This window comes from Stegodyphus dumicola, chromosome X1, assembly GCF_044657685.1.
Source record: "Stegodyphus dumicola isolate Sdum_Otavi_A_Nest chromosome X1, ASM4465768v1".
Taxonomy (NCBI): domain Eukaryota; kingdom Metazoa; phylum Arthropoda; class Arachnida; order Araneae; family Eresidae; genus Stegodyphus; species Stegodyphus dumicola.
The window spans coordinates 252,698,469-252,718,549 of record NC_140780.1 but is presented as its reverse complement, the minus strand read 5'-3'; the positions used below and the strand labels follow the sequence as shown (position 1 = coordinate 252,718,549).

General features: G+C 35.3%; 1 protein-coding gene across 1 annotated transcript in view; it reads left to right on the top strand.

Annotated features, from left to right (window-relative positions):
• Positions 1-20,081, top strand: part of LOC118195482 (glutamate-gated chloride channel-like) — an 84,933-nt gene that overhangs the window by 63,215 nt on the left and 1,637 nt on the right. Inside the window, exons 7-8 of the mRNA XM_085807487.1 lie at positions 3,267-3,404; positions 16,538-16,899. Coding sequence (XP_085663613.1) covers positions 3,267-3,404; positions 16,538-16,899 — 500 coding nt within the window. The remainder of the gene's footprint in view (positions 1-3,266; positions 3,405-16,537; positions 16,900-20,081) is intronic.

The window sequence follows — 20,081 nt, the reverse complement described above, 5'->3', positions numbered from 1 at the left end:
GCTTAATTTTAGTAGAAAAATAACTTATAAACGGTTTCAATAGGTTTATTTATTTGCTCATGATCAGAAACGTTTTTATGGTAGATGCTGCATTGCCTCATCGCAAGGTCAGCTACATATTTTTGAATTAAAAGATAAAAAAAATGGCTCACCACAAATGGCTACTATACTTTCAAATAATTCTGCAACTTTGTAAGAACCATTACTATGTTAAGACATAATTGCAGTTGCAGAGTTTTAATGTTTATTAACCGTTATTTATCGTTTTGCCTTTACTGTCACTTCTTTCGTTGGCTTTCACCTAGATAAAAATTAGTTAATATATAGAATTATAATGTGTGTGTGTGTAATTATGGCAAAGCCTCGAGGGCTATCTGCCTAAGAGGAGGGAAGCCTTCGTGGAGGACTTTCTAAGGGAAACTGGCTCGTATACACGTTACACATGGGGAAAACCACGAAAACGCCCATGCAGCCAGCCCGTTCGGGGGATTCGAACCTCGGACCGAACTACCAGTGTTCAGCGACTTTACCGCTCGGCCGCTGGTGGGCTATAGAATTATAAAGTTACAAGGAGAGAGAGAAAGATCTTGTGGAAGCTATCGCTGACCAACTTGCTACTATTTCTTCCAAAATCTGAATTGCTTGAATCGGCTCTGACGTTACTAGCCGTAACTGCTCGCATAAATTGAGGACCAGAGCCAAAGCTTGTAGTAGCGTTTTGACTCGTAAAATATCATTTTTCAATCCTTTCCATTTTACTTTAAGTTTGTTTCTGTTATTCCTGCAAGGTGCGGGGATATTTTATGCACAGGTTGCATAACTAACGGTCATTCTAATGAACTAATAAAAAGGTTTATTTCAAATTATTTTCCTACTTTATTAAGAGGTTAAAATGGGGCGGTATGTAGCGTGATCATCTTCACGGAGCCAGAGTTTAAGATTTAAGGGAGTTAGGTTTCTTACATTGTAATAATTTAGTGTAAAAATCAAATTCAGACGGATTTATTGAATCTGGAGTATTGTGACTTACATTCGACTTTTATCTCGATTTTATATGGAAATCCTATATCAAGAGTTAGAGAGAATATCTCAGAGTATGAGGTAGCAGAGCTGAAAATTCAAGACAGTGTGAAACAACACAAGACAACGAATAATTTCTAACCAGCGTTTTAGAGATGCTTTCGTTTTCATCCTTCACAAAATGATAACCACAACTTTTTATTATTTGATATAACCGCATTCTACTCTCAGGCGCAGGTGATAATTTCTGGTTTAACTGCCCGTCAACCTTTGTATGTTTAAATTTAGCAACTGGAAAGAAAGGGCGTTGCCATTTCTGTATACAAAAATCGATAATTAAGCCGAAAAAGGTTACCTAATGAATTTTAAATCAACGTCTTGCATCTTATATCGTCGATAAAAACAACTATATGTATCGAGTAACTAAATTAAATTGACATATATATTTTATTATATGTATATTATGCGTGTTTCAGTATTTAAGTTTTATAAATGGAAGTTTTTTTAAAGGGTGGCATTAAAAGATTTATTAATTTTATTGCATACTTTAACTGGAATATATTTATTTTTCTGAAAGGAAACCTAACAGAAGTACGCGTGCTCAACCTTTCCCTTAATTAAACTTATATGCTATAAAATTTTTATTTAGATTCCTGCACTTCTTTGCATGTCTTGTGCCTTCATGAACTTAAGAAAAGCAGGTTACTTAAAGGGCTGTTACTCTCTTTACGAAAGGGGACTTGCAGTTAAATTCGTTTTCTAAAGTACATTTTCAGAAGGAATGCTTAAATGGAAATCTGAAATTATTTTGAGTAGGTTTTCGCCTATAAGAAACACATTAAGATGACATTACGTACTATGGCTATAATGACGAAATGTTGCTTTAACAGAGAATAATTATAAATGAAATTGATTTTAAAGTAATAGCCTTGCAAATGACTTTTGTAATGATAAACCGTATAACGGTATTAATGCAGTTTTAATTATATGCAGAATCACCGAACCTTTAACAGAAAATATTGTCATGAATATTGTATAATAACAAAATAAGTATTTCAGTTACTTAGTTTGTGAATGTAATACTATTTTTCCGTTAAAATTCCGAAGAGCTACTTATTTTTTATGCAAGTCATTAAAATTTTACAAATGAATATGTTCTTGTTTATTTCATATTTGAGTTGTTCTTGTTTATTTCATATTTCACTTTTGAAATGAAGCGTTTTTTAAAATGCTGAAAGAAATTAAAAGATTTGACATAATATACCTTACAGTTCGATGTTATGAGCAAGTTTGCCAAACACTTTTATTTCAATTCTTTTTTATTATCAGTTTACGTTTTTTTTATTTGATTTATGTTGCAACTTTAAAGCTTCGACTACGACCAAACAAGATCGCCATTGCCTTCACTAATCCATAAGCATCTTTATAATTCATTTAATTTGTTCTTTGACTTCCATTTATTCTCTGTAAAATTTCTTCGCAGTTTCAGATCATTATAAGTATCGAAAACATATCTGCTGCTTCCTTGCTCTGTGTTACTTATGTTTCTAGTACCATATCTCAGGATTACTATTGCATACAAAAATTAATCTGTTTTAGTTTCAAGAATTTTTTGTAATTAAGTTCCGAATGAATCTTTCGTATTATGCAGCTATAAATGCTTATTGGAAATTATAGAGTTAAAATAAATTTGACTCTTGAATTAGTGCATGTTTACTTTTTAGGACACGAGGAAATTCAGAAGAATCACATACTAAATAAAAAAAAAACTTTCCAAAGCGCTTTGAATAAAGTGAGGACATTGAGTTTCTTATACGATTTAGTTTGCAGCGAAAATATTGCGGAAAGTATCGATATGTGTTTCTGTTATTTTTTCAACATTTATTAACATTCTTGTCACGAGCTTCTGTTAAGTTTCCTTGCATAGAAGCTGGATGATTGCCAACTCCTAGTCTGTTAGAAAATCTGCACGTTTTCGAAAGTTAAATATGTGAAACTGGCTCTATGATGAATGGGGAAAAAGTGAAAATATTGCTCCTTACTTATCTTAACAATGTAGCTTTATTGCAGGTGAATTGGAAGTTTGTTTTTATGAAATCATTTATTGTAGATGATTCTAAATTTGTTCTTATAAAGCTAAAATAATATTTTAAAAATTCAAACTACTGATTTTGAATTTCTCCTAATATTTTTAGCACGTTGTTAAATTCTTTCTCACAGGCTTTGAAACTTTCTTTTCAATATAGTATCGTTGGAAAGTGATGAAATGCAGCTGCACTGGGCCCCCGTTGGCAACCTGACTACGGCGTCATCTTTACAATCTTTCAATGCATATCTCATTCACTCAGAGATTGGGGAATGCGGAGAAATGTTCACTTGGAGAGGTAAGAATATATACAAGTATATATACATCAATAATGCATTTGAATACTGTAATATTACGGTTTAACAGCATGCTACTGATTTCCTTTCCAGTTTTTATTTTATAATATCATGTTAATATGCCAAAAAAATTAGAATCGTGGTATGGTAGAAAATAGATTTTTTATATCGCCATATATTAAATAATCAACTAAAAGTTTGCTGGGAAAAGCAGACGAAAGGTATCTGCTTAGAAAGGGGATGCCTTCATGAAGGACTTTCTGATGGAAACTGCTCGTATTTACAGCAAACTTCGGAAAAGCCTCGAAAATGCCAATGCGATTAGTCCGTTTATCGAATGCGAACAAGAGCTGAACTACTAGTGTTTAGCTGTCGGATCCATTTGGTCAATGGTGAGCACTGATTTTGGGTTAGATATGAGAAAGCAACTTTTCTATCTACTGATAAGAGTTTTATCAATGAAATTATAATTTCGTTTTTCTTTTTATTAAAAAAAGATCTCTTTCGTCTTTTTCAATTATCCAAGACGGTTTTATAAATCTACATGACATCATTCTACACTTATAAAGAAATATTTGTTTCTCAACAGTCTTGGTTATGAAGAAGCAATACTTGATGTTCAAGTGATATTTATAAAAATATGATTTAATACAATAAAATCTTAACATATCAGCTGTCTGCCTAAAGCTTAGCCAAGGAAAAAAACGAAGAGGGATATTTTCTTACAGAATGGTGAGGCGGGAAAGAAGGCAAAGGTAGAACTTCAAAGTTCTAAAGCTCAATCATCCAAAATCAGTGCTGCAGGGAAAAAGGAAAAAAAAAAAAAAAAAATCGCAATTTTAAAAACACGTGTTAAAACTAGAGCAGTTGTAAAATATGGCACCACAAAAATACTGCAAATACATGAATGTTCCCTTTTTCTTTTCTCACCTAACAAGCTCAGAAATCTACGCATACCTGGCTCACGAGCCACCAAGCAGTAAAACCGCTGGTAGCTCGACTCTGCTTCAAATCCTTGCGAGCGGCCAACTCCGATATGATCATGAGATAGCAAACATAACTGTAGGAGTTATGATATATGATGCGAATATGATTAAAAATAATTTGCAGCTCTCAAGAATACATAGAAAAATTGCGCTGCAAGAGTGCTGTGTGCTCACAGTTATGCTTTATTATAGAGACAGTTTCATTGCAATTAGTGGTAAGAGGTGAACCATATCACAAGCATTACATGGAGCGTTAAATAGAAGTTTATTGCAAGGTTGAGGCATGAGAAGCAGTTCAATTTTTGTGGATAAAAATGTCTTAAATATGCCAGGACGCATCAAGAAATTACAGTGTCTCGGCCAGCAACAGTCAGATTGTAGAGTCATTAGGTTGTTTTTAGAAGCAGGCAAGATGAAAAACTAGCAACGCCTTCGCCGGGAATCGAACTGCGGACCTCTGGAATACGCGCCCAGCGTGCAGACCACTACACCACGAAGGCAGGCTAAAAAGGCGGAAAAATGCCTATAAGATGAGGCCAGCAGTTTAAACATGGGCTCACAGACTTCACAGAGACGAAAGGTATTATCTCTGTCATATTGTGTATAGTGAGCAGCACAGTTAAGTTTTCTTGTTCTAAAAAAATATAGAGTTTACTGTTTACAGAGGTTTCGATTTTTAAAAGACCATTAGTGCGAATGCATGTGATACCATTTCAAATCATACCGTCCACACTAGAACAGTTATTGCTCTCTACAATGCAAACTTATCGGAATTAGTTTTCACTGTAGCGGTGAACAAAGATCTGATCTTTATAGGTATCGAGATTGTACCGAAAGACAGGAAAGAGGATTTATTTCTATTCAGTTTTCCAGTGTTTTCGCTCTTGGCTCATACAAGTAGCTGACGTCGGATGAAGTTGCAGGAACTTTATTTTACTCGATGTTATAAAGGTTCAAATGAAGTTTCAAAAAACGGACGTCGAACTACGAACCTTCATTGCAGCAGTCATCTGTCAGGAGTGTTGACTGATATTGCCTGAAATATTATAGTTCTCCATTGTTGTGATAGCGTTATAAATCGTCACAGTACATCACTGTCATGCCTAGTGAGTGCCATGCCTCTTCCTTTGTTTTGTTATAGCTCTAGTTTCTCCTTTCCAAGTCCATCATATCGATGGTATGAACCTTCTCCTATTCATTCTCATTTAAGCGATTCTTCATCAAGCAGCCAGCCGTCCTTGAGAAATTTAAAAAATATAATGAAAAAATTAGAGGCACTTGAGCGGCACCTGTGTCATGCTGATTAGCGTGTCCCTCTGTGCCGTATAATATATGCACTGTATATAGTATTACAGAATACGGTGACTGTAGTACTGTCCGTAATGAAACACAATGACTGTAGTACTGATGACGCAATAATGACACCAGTACTCCCTGTAATGAGCAAATAGTACTGACTGCCACTATGAACTACCAGGACTATAATACTGATACACAGTGGTTGTAATACTGACAGCAGTACTAACTGCAACGAAGGCACATAATTACTGTAACGAGAAAAGAAAATAGTGAATAGTATGTGTACTGAAGATAGGATTTCTACACACATTTGTAATCCATGTCCTAAATACTACAAAAGTAATCCTGAGTACTCTGTAGCACTCTTCTTAATACAATCTGAATCATGTATAATCCACACCGAGTCATAAACAGTATAATATACAAAGAACTACTGCCCTTAATATAATGTGTGACGGGCAATAAAATATGTACTTAATGAAAAGTTATATTGGAGTTAGCATGTTGTACTCAATGAATATAGCATTCTGTATTCTATGTTTACAGTATTGCAACAGTAATTTTTGTTATGAAATTGTAAGTTTTATCCTAAGTTTTTAACAGCTATCTTTAATTAAAGCTATTTTCCTACCCTTCTTAATTTCTGCTTATAATTTCCTACCAGAATGTGTTTTTAGAATCGCGGTTAATGCAAATGAGTAAGAGCGGTATTAAAGTCCAAGTTCCACTGACTTCCTTAGAGAGCCAGAGATTCTGAATAACGCGCGTTTGCCTTTTGGCTACATTCTCTCTAAGCTATTACTACACTCGACGCGTATTCGAGAGGTCCGTGTTTCGAGTCCCGCATTGCTCATTTTTCACATCTCCTGCTTGGAAATAACCTAATGTTTCTACATTAGGGCACAGAGGCACAAAGGGCGCCCGTACACGGCACAGAGGGCGCCCGAACTAAAAAAAGTGGGGGATGATGATTCTCCACCACCAGGATTTGGCGATTGATCCCCTAATCCGCAGTCGCCGTTTAAAAAGGGAAGAATATAAGGTATTTCTCCAGCCTTCTTAGCATGCCTTCGTGGTGTAGTGGTCAGAACGCTGGACGCATATTTGAAAGGTCCGTGGTTCGAATCCCGGCGAGGGCATTGCTCATTTTCCATGTCTCCTGCTTCGAAATAACCTAATGTCTCTACAAAGTAATTTGATTAATTTTTTATTGCGCGTTGTATAATGTTCAGCTATTTCTTATACTCTGTATTAAATGTCTAATTTGTTGTTATTTTAATTAATGTATTAAGTGTAGATGTCCGTTTAATTTATTAAGTAGCAATGTCAATGGCTATGTAGAATGTAAATTCAACAAACTCCCAGTACGACCTTTGTAGGGTACCAGGAAGTGCTGCTTTAGACATTTACGGGACCCGAACAACACCCGGTCAGCTATATAAGCCGTCCGCGTAGCCGGCCCTTCCCTCACTTGTCCATTCTCTTTACGTATGTGAAATTGTATTGATATTTCACCGAAACGTGAACAGCGACCTTGTTGTACAAGAAATCACCTGCTCTTAGTTCGATAATTTTTCCTCTATCAAGTTCATTTATTCTTCATAATGTCTCGTTTTGCACCGAGACTTTCACGTAATAAACAAACCGTTTGATATCCGATAACTATTTCTTGGTATCGAAATTTCACTGAAGAGTAGAATGCAAGAAAAGCATATTAAAATTCTAAAAATATTTTCAGTTTTGTAGCAAAATGCACTTCGTAGACTATAAAAGGAAAGTGTAATTGAAAAAAGTGTCCTTTAGTAGGATGATAAGTTTGAAATAAATACTTTGAGAAACAGGTTGCAACTTTCAAAAGAGCGTTTAGAATCATGAATTTAAGCATAATCTACTAACACTAAATATAATATAGCACTAAATATAATATGCTTTTTAGATAGATATAAAACTGTTTATATAAAGTATAAACACTGTATATGCAAGTCGTACCTAGAATTATTAAGTATAGCTTATATATTTGATAGAAAATGGCTTTATCATGAATCAAAATTGCTTATCACTTTGGTAGCCAGCCCAGTCAGCCCCTATGAACGTAACGAAGAGATATGGTTATTCTTCCTTTACTCTCGGTCCGAGGTTCGAATCCCGCAACCAGGCTGTCTGCATGAGTGTTTTCGTGGTTTTCCCATGTGCAACGTGTATACGAGCCAGTTTCCCTTAGAAAGTCCTCCACGAAGGCATTCCTCCCCTTAGGCAGATAGCTCTCGAGGCTTTGCCGTAATTAAATAACCTAACCTAACCTAACCTTCCTTTACTCAGTGGTGCCACTATTACGGTGTTGCTCGCTTTTTAATTATTTCAAATGTGTTAAAATACTATTTACCGAGGTAATAAATTTCTTATAGTTAACTTTGCGCATATTATTACTCCTTTAGCTTAAATTAATCACATAGTATTTAGAAGGACCTACAATTTACATATTATTACTCTAATTTGCCGTAAAAACAGGTAGGGGACTTATAGATATCGGAAAGAAGTTTAACACGTTGACGGCGGCGCTTGAATTAGCGGTCTGTTTTGTGGTCCGTCCGTTTCGTGAATCCCCCTAGTGAAGTAATAATAACAAAAAAAAAAAAAAAAAAAAAAAAAAAAAAAAAAAAAATTAAAATTCATACAAAGGATCCGTGATGAAAACAAGAAAGCGATGCTAAGAATACTGCAAACGCTTAGCAAGCCTAAAAGATACTCAATACGCCACGAGTAGAGCAAAGTTTAGCCTGCTTTAAAAAATTGCATAGAAAAATTAATAATTATATTTAATTGTATTTAATTTATACGTTGCATTTTAAGTTATTTGTTTTGCATTGAATGTTTGATTATAATGTTGAAATGTTAATTTATACTGTTGAATAATTAAAATAAAATAAAATTTTGTACTGCGTATTTGTTGATATACAAGCATGACCCACCGGTGGGTCATGCCACCCCGAGGAACAATAAAGTATACCACCCCACGGAACAGACAAGTATGTCACACCGGTGGGTCGGGCCAACGTCAACGTGTTAAGTAAAAACTTGTGGGGTTTTACGTTTATTAACCCATACTTTATTATTACTTTATTTTATCTTTACTGTCACTTCAGCCAAATCGCACCAAGATCCAAATTAGTAAATGACTATAAGAAGAAAGTTCTTGCCAGTTAAGAGAGAGTTGTTTGGCAGAAACCGCTGACCTTCTCACCATCGTTCGCACCCAGCCCTTAGATTTACCTGAATCAGATTTGCCTTTTACTAGTCCCGCTTAGGTGCTTAGCTAAGTCCCGTGATTAGGTTCTTAGTTAAAAACTTACGATAGAACTTCCTTCTGATCTGTATACTTTAATTACGTATGTTTTACATTAACTTCTATGTTCTATTAAATCCCGCAAGAAGCAGTGACTTATTCTGTACTGCACGAGTTGTATAATGTAAAAGGTATATTTTAAACTTTCTTAAGTTAGTTCTAAACTTAAGACTAAAACGAGGCAATAAGTCGCCTGACTATCTACACGAAGGCAGAATTTAGTTTTGAAATACATACGTTCCGTAAAAACTATCTTCCAGAAAGAGGATACAGCAATAAAAAACGGGTTTTCGTTTTGTTTCAAACAGATGTTTGAAAGGAAAAGCATGCTCTTTCATGAAATGAAAGGAACCCAAAGGCGTGTCACATGTTTTTTCTGCGTGTGTAACATCACTCAGAAAATCACTCCTTCGCATGCAGAAAAACGATTTCTTTGACAATAGAGTTCGTAAGAAATGCAAATTTAAGTAGAATAAATATTCAGAACAGGTAAAAGAACTATAACTTCAGTATATTTATGCAGCTGTCATGCAAAAAAATGGCTATTAGATATTCGTTACTTCATTTTAGAGAGATATGCAGCAAATAAAAATCGATAGACGCACTGAGGAAAAACTTATCTTCAATATCGTAAATGTCATTCAGTATGCAAATTTCTTTAATTTAAGTGTTTTGTAAGCAAATTTAGTTACTTATTGGACTTTCCATCGAAATGATGAATTTACACAAAGAAAATAAACCTCGGAAATGCATTTATACAAACCATTTCCAATTTTTGAAATCTATGCAATGATAAACAGAATAAAATTTACAGAATAAGTGAGCACTGTTGATAATCTAAATATTTCTAATATGTATCAATTCTATTTTGAAAGACTACTGAATTTGCAGTTTACCTTACTTGCATAAAGGTTTTTTGAGCCCGTAATAGTTGTAAGACGGCATTATCCATTATTCGATAAAAAGACCATATGTTAACCTTCATTACTTACGAGATTAAATCTGTGTATGTTTTCATGTAAACTCTAAATCACCAAAACTTTGCATTTTTGCTACCAGAGTTAAAATGAACTTTCCAGAATGTAAATCATTCATTTTAATAATAAGTTAATACAAATTAAAAATGAGAAGCAGAACAGAATTCTCGATTTCAAAAAGATTATTTAATTGCCTGCTTCTGGAGTTTGTAAGATGTGATATGAAAAGTCTTGAATCGGGTAATTTTAATCTATAATTCAAAAATTTTCTGTTTAAAAAATAGAAAAAATATATGAAATATATAAATGCATAGCATTTTATATAATATATATAAAATGATAAACCTGAGTAATTGTTGAAATCGCGCAGTTTCCTGCGAGATTAATTAAGTAATCAAGAGATTATAATTAAATCAAAATTAGGTCATAAAAGGGGTGCAACGTTTCATTAGGAAAAAAGCATACCAAAATTAAAATAAAAACTTTTCAAACCTGAAACAAAAGCAATACAATAAAATTGATATAAAATATACAAAAAAAGAAAATGTTGAAAATTCTTTGAGCTTTTTCAAGAAGCAGCCGAAGAATTTTCAATAGAGCCACGTTTCTGAATTATATCTAGATGACTGTTAATACTGGAAAGATTTCAAAATAAAAATTAAAAGAAAATGACAATTAAGATAATTTAATTAAAATTAAAATAATCAAAGTTCTTTAAAAGTGCAACAACTTAAATTTTTTAATAAATATTTTTAATTTAAGATACAACCTGCTCCGATGTGATCCGAAAGTAAAAAATTATAAATACTTTAAAAGGATTATAAAGGAGTTCTCGCTTAAAAACTAGAATAATCATTGGGTAAATCAAAAGCAATCTGCTAGACAAATGTTAATTAAGTTTTAGAATTTGAAACCAGAACAAAACTTTAGGTAAAGAAAAAGCAGTGTTCTAAACAAATATTAATTCAATTTCGAACCAAAGAAAGAGCAAAACTTCTAAAAAACTTTACAAATTAAAAGCAACTATTGCAAAACAAAAGCAAAAGAATTCAGTCAAAATTTTGTGGATAGAAATTGTGTTTATTTAGAAGAAATTAATCGAAAGTAAAATAAATAAGAATTTAAAAAATAATAAATGCAGAAAAGTTTCGAAATCAAAGGAAAAAATGCCACGTAAAATGGAAGGCCTATAGCCTCCAAAGAACTCTTTTAGTTCGTGCGCCACTTGTAAAGTCATTAAGTTATTTTGAAGCAGGAAATATGAAAAATATGCAATGCCCTTGCCGGGACTCGAATCCTGCACCTCTCGAATACTCATCTCGTATGTTTCCAGTTACACCACGAAGGCATGCGGAAAGAAGGAAAAACCTTATAGGGGTATCTACGAAAAGTTCCCCAAGCTTTTTTCTGCTGTCTTAAAGCTTCATCGCATTCTTGGTTCTACGTGATTTTAGATAGTTTGGTTGCTTTCTTGATATTGCAGTCATAAAATATATCTGCAGGAATAGCACCATCTGGGCAGCTTTCAGTGCATCATCGACAGACACGTCATTTACCATTTCTTCGGTAAGCTCCACAAGATTTGAGAAAAGTTAACAATCTGCCTTGCCAAGTATAAAATAGGGAGGTCTGGAGATGGAACCAACTCCTTCCCTTTAAAAGATACAAAAGGGGGAAGATGATAAAAGGGCAAGAGGTGTGGTGAGCAGATGACGAGATCACAGTATGAAAGGTTCTTGTAGGCTCGTGGAAATAATTATACGCTTATTATTGAGAAAACAAAGGCAATGATCTTCGATAATTTCCTCAATGTATCTATATTACGGATCTGATTCCTTGCTAGCCCAGAGCGGACTGTAGCCATTAAAGTACCTAATATAAATAAAAGTTTCTAGCGGAGTCTTAGCATCTCTGTCTCTAATATACTCCTGCTCAAAAAAATAAGCAAAAAAAGGCAAAATACGGAATAACACAGAAACTGTTTAATGTATATGTATGAAATTCATCCAAGAGGTTAGTGTGGCATTATTAGCCTACATAGCAAACTAAAACAAAGGCATACAAAAACATATGCGTTACGGCCATCACATCGCGAAAGACCAAATAGGTCGGAAAAATGTGCAGTGAAAATATATCGCTGATTAACGGATTTGACAACCTCTGGCTGAAATGCATGCTTGACAACGTCAAGGTAAGCTAGCAATAGTGTCGTTTATCTCTTGTTGTGGCAGTAGCGTTCATTCCTGTGTTCATTCCTGGGCAGTAGCATGTAGAAGCTTGGTGGAGGGTGCCTGGAGGCAAACTGCGACCTGCTGTTGGTCGTCTCAATATGTCCCCCATATACTCTATGGGATTCAGGTCCGATGACATCTCGGTTTCACATCTGCAATCCACTGCAGATGAGGAATGGTTTTACTCTCTAGATAGCTTCGCACCACTCGACCTCTATGCGGACGGGCGTTATCGTCCATAAATATTGAGCCAATATCCAATACAGCGATAAAAGGACGCACAAGAGGGTGTAGAATTTTGTCTCAATACCGGACGGCTGTGATGGACCATCAAACATAGAGGTCGGTGCGGCCGTTCATTGCTATCCCAGCCCATACAGGTAAGCCTCTTTCTCTGTTATGGTCTGTTTCGACCATGTTTGGCACCCGATAGCATGTAGCTGGTCGCTGCCATATCATAGCCGTTCGGGGATCGTTCTGGATGTTAAATAGAGACTCATCCATAAAGAGGACATGGCCCCACTGCTGTGGTGCTCAACTGCGAAGTTTACGGGTTCAATTCAACCTCGTCGTGACATGCGATGAGGGACAAAGGAACACAAATCACAGGTCGTCGGGTGTACAGTCTACCTTCATGGAGTCGACGCGACACAGTTTGGCGGGATGTGGGCGGTCCTGCAGCAGCAGAAAGGTGTGACGCCCACTGTCGTGCTGATAGTTATCTACGGCGTCCTTCACATAGCAACAGGAAGCGATCGTCTGCCTTGTAGTAATTCTCCGTCGTACTGACCCACATCGTTTACAGAGTTTTGATTCATTTGGTAATAATTCCACAGCCTCTTGATGACAGTATGATACACATTCAGCTTTTTTTCTAACAATGGATTGTCTTGCAACATCCTGACAGCCCTCCATCGCATTTAATCGTGCAAATGGTGTCTTCGGCTCATGCTTTCCGATTTGGCTATCTCGGATTACACGGAACTATGGCTGCTTGTTGAACTGACGCTCAGGTCCCGGCATGTTCCTTTTTAGGCGTTTTATGACTGCGGGATTGAGTCTTCTGCTATTTTTTGTTGCCTATTTGCGTTCCGTGATGCAACTTTTACTCCACATATAAATAGTATGTTTTAATTCCCCTTTTTACATTTGTGTCTTATGAGTGCATCATTCGGTGAAACATTAATAGAGGTATTATTATGGAATCCTTTTCTATTAGCCTGAATATCAACAGCCTGAAAAACTGTTGCTGACGCAAGTACAGTTGATGAATAGTAATGGGAGATGACAAGAGCAACACTTCTTCAAACACGATTACTACTGACTTTATCCTCCCTGATGACAGAGCACCTTCGCAGCTTTGGCAAATCATTTGATTTCAGAATAATTTCTTGCCCTGCAAAACAAACTTGGTGATGTTTCTTAATTACTTTTTAATATTCATAATTCCTGGTGGAAGTGTCGTATATGAAATTATTGCGACTCCTTACACTTTTACCCGTGGTGTAACTGGTAGCACGTCTTGATAGAATTCCATGGCAGTTCCAAGTTATGAGGTTGCCATTAACCATTTGATGGGGCTGTTTTATTTTGCTTTGTTGCGTGCGGAAAAGGATGTTTACGAATATTTAGTACTACATCTATATATATTAGGGAATCTATTTCAATCAGAAAATATTCTCTGCTGAATTGTTTCTGAGGTTTCTGTATTTTTGGGTTTTAATTATTCATTTTGAGAATTACATTCTAGAATGTTGTCAGTTATCTTCAGGCTTTTGTTCTGCATTATAGTATATGTAATTTATCAATTTGGTGTTGAATGTAAGGTACTGCCTGTACAGAAGCAATTTGCCTATTCTGAATAGTGTAGTTTAGGTACTTACCAAATTAACAGATTTTTTGGCTTTGGCATATGACATCATATTTCATGACTAAGTACTTCCAACGATTCTTCTAACATCGTCGTACATGGCTTTAATTGATTGAACTTTTTCTCTGTTTTCCATATGGAAAATATCCGTAAGAATGCAGAGTGTTCTCCTTTGCAGTTTATTCATAGTGGAGAGGTTTTACAAGTGTCACTGAAAATTTAACAAAGAGCTGTTGGTATAGGTTTATATATTGAACAGTAGAAGTACTCAGCTTTCACATGTTTTGGCAGATCAGGGGAACTGGAGATAAGGATCACGTGTTTCGTTTCGATTTTCTCTAAACATCTTGATCCTCCTAGGAGAATGCATATTATATTCGAACAGCTCGCTCACAAATTCCTCTTGAGATACGCGTAGGAGATCCACTTCTGATATTAAGCCTCTACTCTAATTGAGTGTTTCATGTGCTAAGATATTTACATCGATATGGTCAAATTTAGTTAACCTCAGAAGTGACTATTATTGTGTAGGTAAGAAGGCTTCAGTCAGGAGATCACTAGAGCTGAGCCATTTCATATATTTTATGCCGACATGTAAATTGGTGTACTTATTTACCCAGAAGGGAGTTTTTTTATATCACCTGAAGAACTGTTGCCGACTACATAGCGAAAAGGACTCATATCTGGGACAGCACTGGCATTTGCGTTTGCTTCTGTCTTTCTCGCAGAGGACGAAGTTGAAATTTCAGAAGCACAGGTTTGATTTTGAAGAACCATTTTTGAGAGTAAAAAGATTCAGACTCTCGGTCCCACTCTCTATGGGGTTCAACAAGGGAATGCATATTTCTGCAGTAAGGTTAACTGAGTCTATACTCAAACTGAAACTATAACTATGGAGTCAGCTCTCCCGAAAATAGGAACTCTCGGAAGCTTACCGCCAAGCCACTGACACAAAGCACTAGTGACCAGATGATTGACACTTGCGGGGCCAGTTAAATGCCTTTCGTTTGAACGGAAGTATAAACTAAAACAGTGTGGCTGGGAGTGTGTCTTCATTCAAGACTCGTCCTTTCCAGCGACACGGGTCTTCGACAACAAATACATAGGCAGTTTTCTCGTCACAGTTAAGCCAGATGCGAAAGATTTGTAATAGCATCTCATGGTGAAACCCATCTTTCGAGAAGGAAACTTCGTCCTAGAAAGGAAGGAAAAAGAAACAACTAAGAAGAGAGGAAAAGATTACTCTAGCTCTTGGACACTCGTCTTAACAAGAAGGTGATCCCCTTAAGGACTAGAGTGCCTCGGGATTGTCACATCCATAATAACATAGAGTGAGCCCCTGAGGGCAGCTATCGTCTATAACTTAAAGTAAACGCTTACGTTTAATGTAGGCAGAATATACCAAAGCCTGGATGGCAGAACTGAATAAATGAAATGGCATTTCCTGATGAAAAAAGAAAAATGAAATTAGACACGCGAGCCAAGCTTCCACGCTATTAGCATCACGAAATGGAGAAAATCAGACCGAGATTTAAAGGCGAAAAGAAGGTTTAGGTTATGACATCGAGAGCATTTTTCCAACTGCAAATCAATAATGATTCTGAGAATTATGAACTGTTCAAAGTTCTTTATGAACACTTCTCGCAAGTGTATCCACAGCGGATTAGCAGTTTTCAAAGATGAAACAAAGCTTGAGGACCCTACTTAGAAGATAACAGAGTAACAACTGATCTTTTGAATAGTTTACTTATTGTTTTATAAAAGCACAATCTCAACAGCCTGCTAAATCAGGACTGGAAGTGTTTTTTCAAAATTTACCAGACATAGAGATTTTTTTTGGCTCTTTCTTACTTCTGTCTTTAAGGGGTAAATCTTCATTCAATATTTTTTCAACGAAGTATGTATATTTTCATACTGAAGTGTCGTATATGGAATTATTGCGACTTCTTACACTTTTACCCGTGGTGTAACTGGTAGCACGTCGTGATAGTAATTGGAGGATCTTGGCTCGAATTCGAATGAGGACAATTGTGATTGATGCGATTGTTTGCAATCTTTCGCTACTGGACTAGACTTTCGCTACTGGTTAAGACCTTGTAAAATACTCATGGCTGGTGTAGCAGCGTATTTAAAAGTTAGATACCGCATGCATTTAACTTATTTTAAATGAACTGCTTCTTTGTAATATAACTACGTATGCAAGCTTATATATATATATATAAAGTACTTTGTTGCATAATGCTAAAGTTTTTCAAAAATAAATGTAAGTAAATGAAATATTTTATAAGAAAAATTTATATTATTATAATGTTGATGCTTTGATATTAGCCAACTTTAATGCAGAAGAATATGTTTTCAACATCAACTAGTGTCCATTATTTGTTTACTATAGTGTTAAAAAATTTCTTAATCGTCTTTCATCTTTTTAGGCAATTTTAGCTGCTTGCATATATTACTAGTCTTCACTCGAGATAAGAATTTCTACTTTAGTACAGTCTTTGTGCCTGGGATCATACTGGTGGCAAGTTCTTTTATCAGTTTTTGGCTTGATAAAAATGTTGTCCCAGCCAGAGTAATGATTGGTGTGACTACAATGCTTAGTTTTTGCACTACAACGAACAATTTTCGATCATCTTTGCCTGTCGTGTCGAATCTCACTGCCATGAATCTGTGGGATTTCGTTTGCATGTTCTTCATCTACAGTTCCCTTTTAGAATTTGTATTTGTAAACTATCTCTACAGAAAGCCTCCAAAAGAACCTCAAGATGGGCCATGCAGTAAATGTAAGCAAGTAAGTACATGTGGATGGAAAATTACTTGAATTGTATCGTTTTGTAAAAAAAATATATTTCGTTAAAGGATGGGTTCACAATTTACTAAATAATGTTATCAGTACTATATTTGGCGTCTTACAACACAAATGCCTTGAGCTCATAAAGAAGATACCAACAAACAAAACGCATCGATGTATATCATTTAATATTAGTTAACTTTATTAAAGCTTCTAAGAGAAGCAAATAGCTCTCTCAATAAAAGTGCGAAAACGCACTGACAAAAAGCACTTATTGATAGTTAGTGGAGACTCAGGTTAGAAAGTACATAGAAATTAATGCATTTCCCTAAATGGACTATAAAAACAAACGCACAAAATATCCTAACAAATTATGGCGAAGCTGTCACGTGAAAGTTTTATTTGAAAGCAGGGACTGACAATATACAGAAAACAAAAGCTATTAACCGGAAATTTTGCAGCCATAAAGAAAGGAAAGCACTTTTCTCATTCAACACGCACGAAAATGCCATGTCTTCGTTTCACAGTGAATGGAAAATTAGGAGATTTGTTTATCTCTTGCAAATAAACTATTTACTAACATGCTACGTAAAACTGATCTTTCTTTTAGAAAAATGCCTTTCACCTTAATTAATAGCAAAAGTTTGTTGAATTTGCATTTGTAGATTCAGAAAAGTATTTGTTGCAATTGATATTGCTGAAAAAAAGAATATGCTTTGTTTCCTGCGTAACCGTAAACAGAAATATCTACTTCACTTTATGATTCAAAATATGTATTTTAATTTTGTATTTTTAACAGAAAATAAGATACCTCTGTTCCAAATGTTTAAAATGAAAGTGTTCAAAATGTATTGTTTATTTTTTTTTACAATTAAAATTTTGTTTTGTAGGTAAAGCTACTACATCATTTATCAATTGAAAACTCATGTAATAGAAAAATTTAAGTCGCAGTTTATGCTTCCATGTAACAAAAGGAGATCTATAAGGAAACCCAAACCAGAAAATTTAGTAATGATATTTTAAATAGGAATTCGAATTAAAAAAACACTGATAGCAATAGTTAGTACGAACCATATAATCAAGGAATACATTTCCTTATTTGTAAACTTTTAGATCACAGAATTTGAAACAAATGTAGGAATTTCATTTAATATACATAAAATATCGTACCATAAAAATTATGCCTTTTCCTTGTTAATTTTAGATAAGCAGTTAGTATTACAGAATTTGAAGAAATCAATAATAATAATTATACGATTCGCATAGATTCGAACAGATTTTAGATGGTAATTATGAGTACTGCAGTCCCTGCGGATTCATGCCTGAGATTGTCTCTTTTACTGGCAGAAAGACGTTAACATGACAATATCTCCGCAACCATTGGCTAGATGAGAGGTGTGGAGAAACGCACCGACCAAGACAGAAGTCGAATACCTTTGCATTAAGGAGCGGACCGATACAGTGATTAGAATCTCTGGCTGCTGTCTCTTTGGGTTTAAATTTGAATCCGGGAAAAGCTTAGATGTATGTAAGTGCATAATATCTGTACAGAATGAGGGCATTTACAATACGAAAGTCCTCTATAGAAATTTGGTGGGAGGTGAAATGTAAGGTATCAGGGGTGAGAGATATTATGATCCGCCATCCGTGGTGTACTGCATCAAAACTCGGATGGAGGTGTACAGTCAGATTGTATACCTGTAAAACCCTCGGTAAGACTCTGGTGTCCTCTCCACTTAATTTTCTCCTGCTTATTAAGAATAAGTTGGGCAACGTGGACAACATTTGGTCTCATAGTATTCCATTGAAAAGTGGGAAGACGGAGTTTCCGAAGATATGACACAGTCACGGTCATTATAGCATCAGGAATTTAAGGACAACTAGGTCGAAGTACCGGATAGCAAACTAGAAAGAGATGTGTAAGCAGCAATTCATATCGTCAGTCTAAGTGTCAGATTGGTATGCCAAAGACGAATGTACCTGCCCAACATTTATTTCCTTCAATGTCTCCACACACGGATAAGGCTATAATGATGCTATAAGCAAAAGGCGATATTCTAGAGGAAAGATGAGTTCACGCCATTTATACGTCCATGTGCGCCGATGGAAGCACCATTACAGGCGCTTATTCCTGTCCTGTAGCATCAATGGAAACCAAAGCAATGGTTGCCTTGTTGGTAATCAGTAGCGTTGCATGTGAAACAGCTATACGATCCCTAACATCGATGCAGTTAACATGTCTGTGTCTTAGATAATGATGAGTGTCAACCGTTGACATCTTGCATGTCAGTCGTTCTGTGTTTGCAGCAGTTGCGAGGTACGATTATCCGTAATCCTGTTGTAGTGCTGTTCTCCCGAGATTGAATTCTGAGATGCGCTGGTATGAGTTCTTTGTTCTTACACGAGGCATAAAGCGATCTCCAATATTAAAAAAAAAGCGAATAGACGCGATTTGTGAATGAAAAATCGATATTTCAATCTTTCATTCTGTTCTGCTTCAAAAAGTCGTGTCTGTTGCTTATAAATTTCACATGCTAAGAAATGTTAGTCATTTTTATGTTTTGCCTTTCATGCCAATTTCAGGTTTGTTGTACGCTTCCTTCCTGGTATAACAATTTCAATGACTATTAGTATATTTTATTTCAGACAATAGTGTTCTACTAGTCAGACACAAGAAACACAACTACATACCAGCATTTGAAAAGTTATTTTATTTATTTCTGAGTTGGAAATATTTAGGAATATAATTGTAAATGCTATTTAAAGTAAATGTTTTATGAAATTAACGTAAGTCACAAAAATTGTTTCAAACATAGACACAAACTTATTTTATATACACGCCTAGTTTGATGTGATTCGGTGATGGTAGTAAGAATTGAGTTGCGCTCAAAATAAATTTAAGAACTGGCATTCTAGAAATTACAGGGATACACAAAACAATCCTCTTTTATGTAACTATTATTTACTATAACTATGATAATTCTTGCTGAAGTATTTACGTTAACTAATATTGTACAAATAACAACTCCGAATAAAATCTTACTGCTGAAGATGTTAAATTGAAAGATAAATTAACTTTGATATTATTCGCATATTTACTTCTCTAGCTTCTTGATCACATTTTATGTTTTTATACTTGCATACACCCGCTGGTTTTGGATATTAAATAAAATTTTGATGCT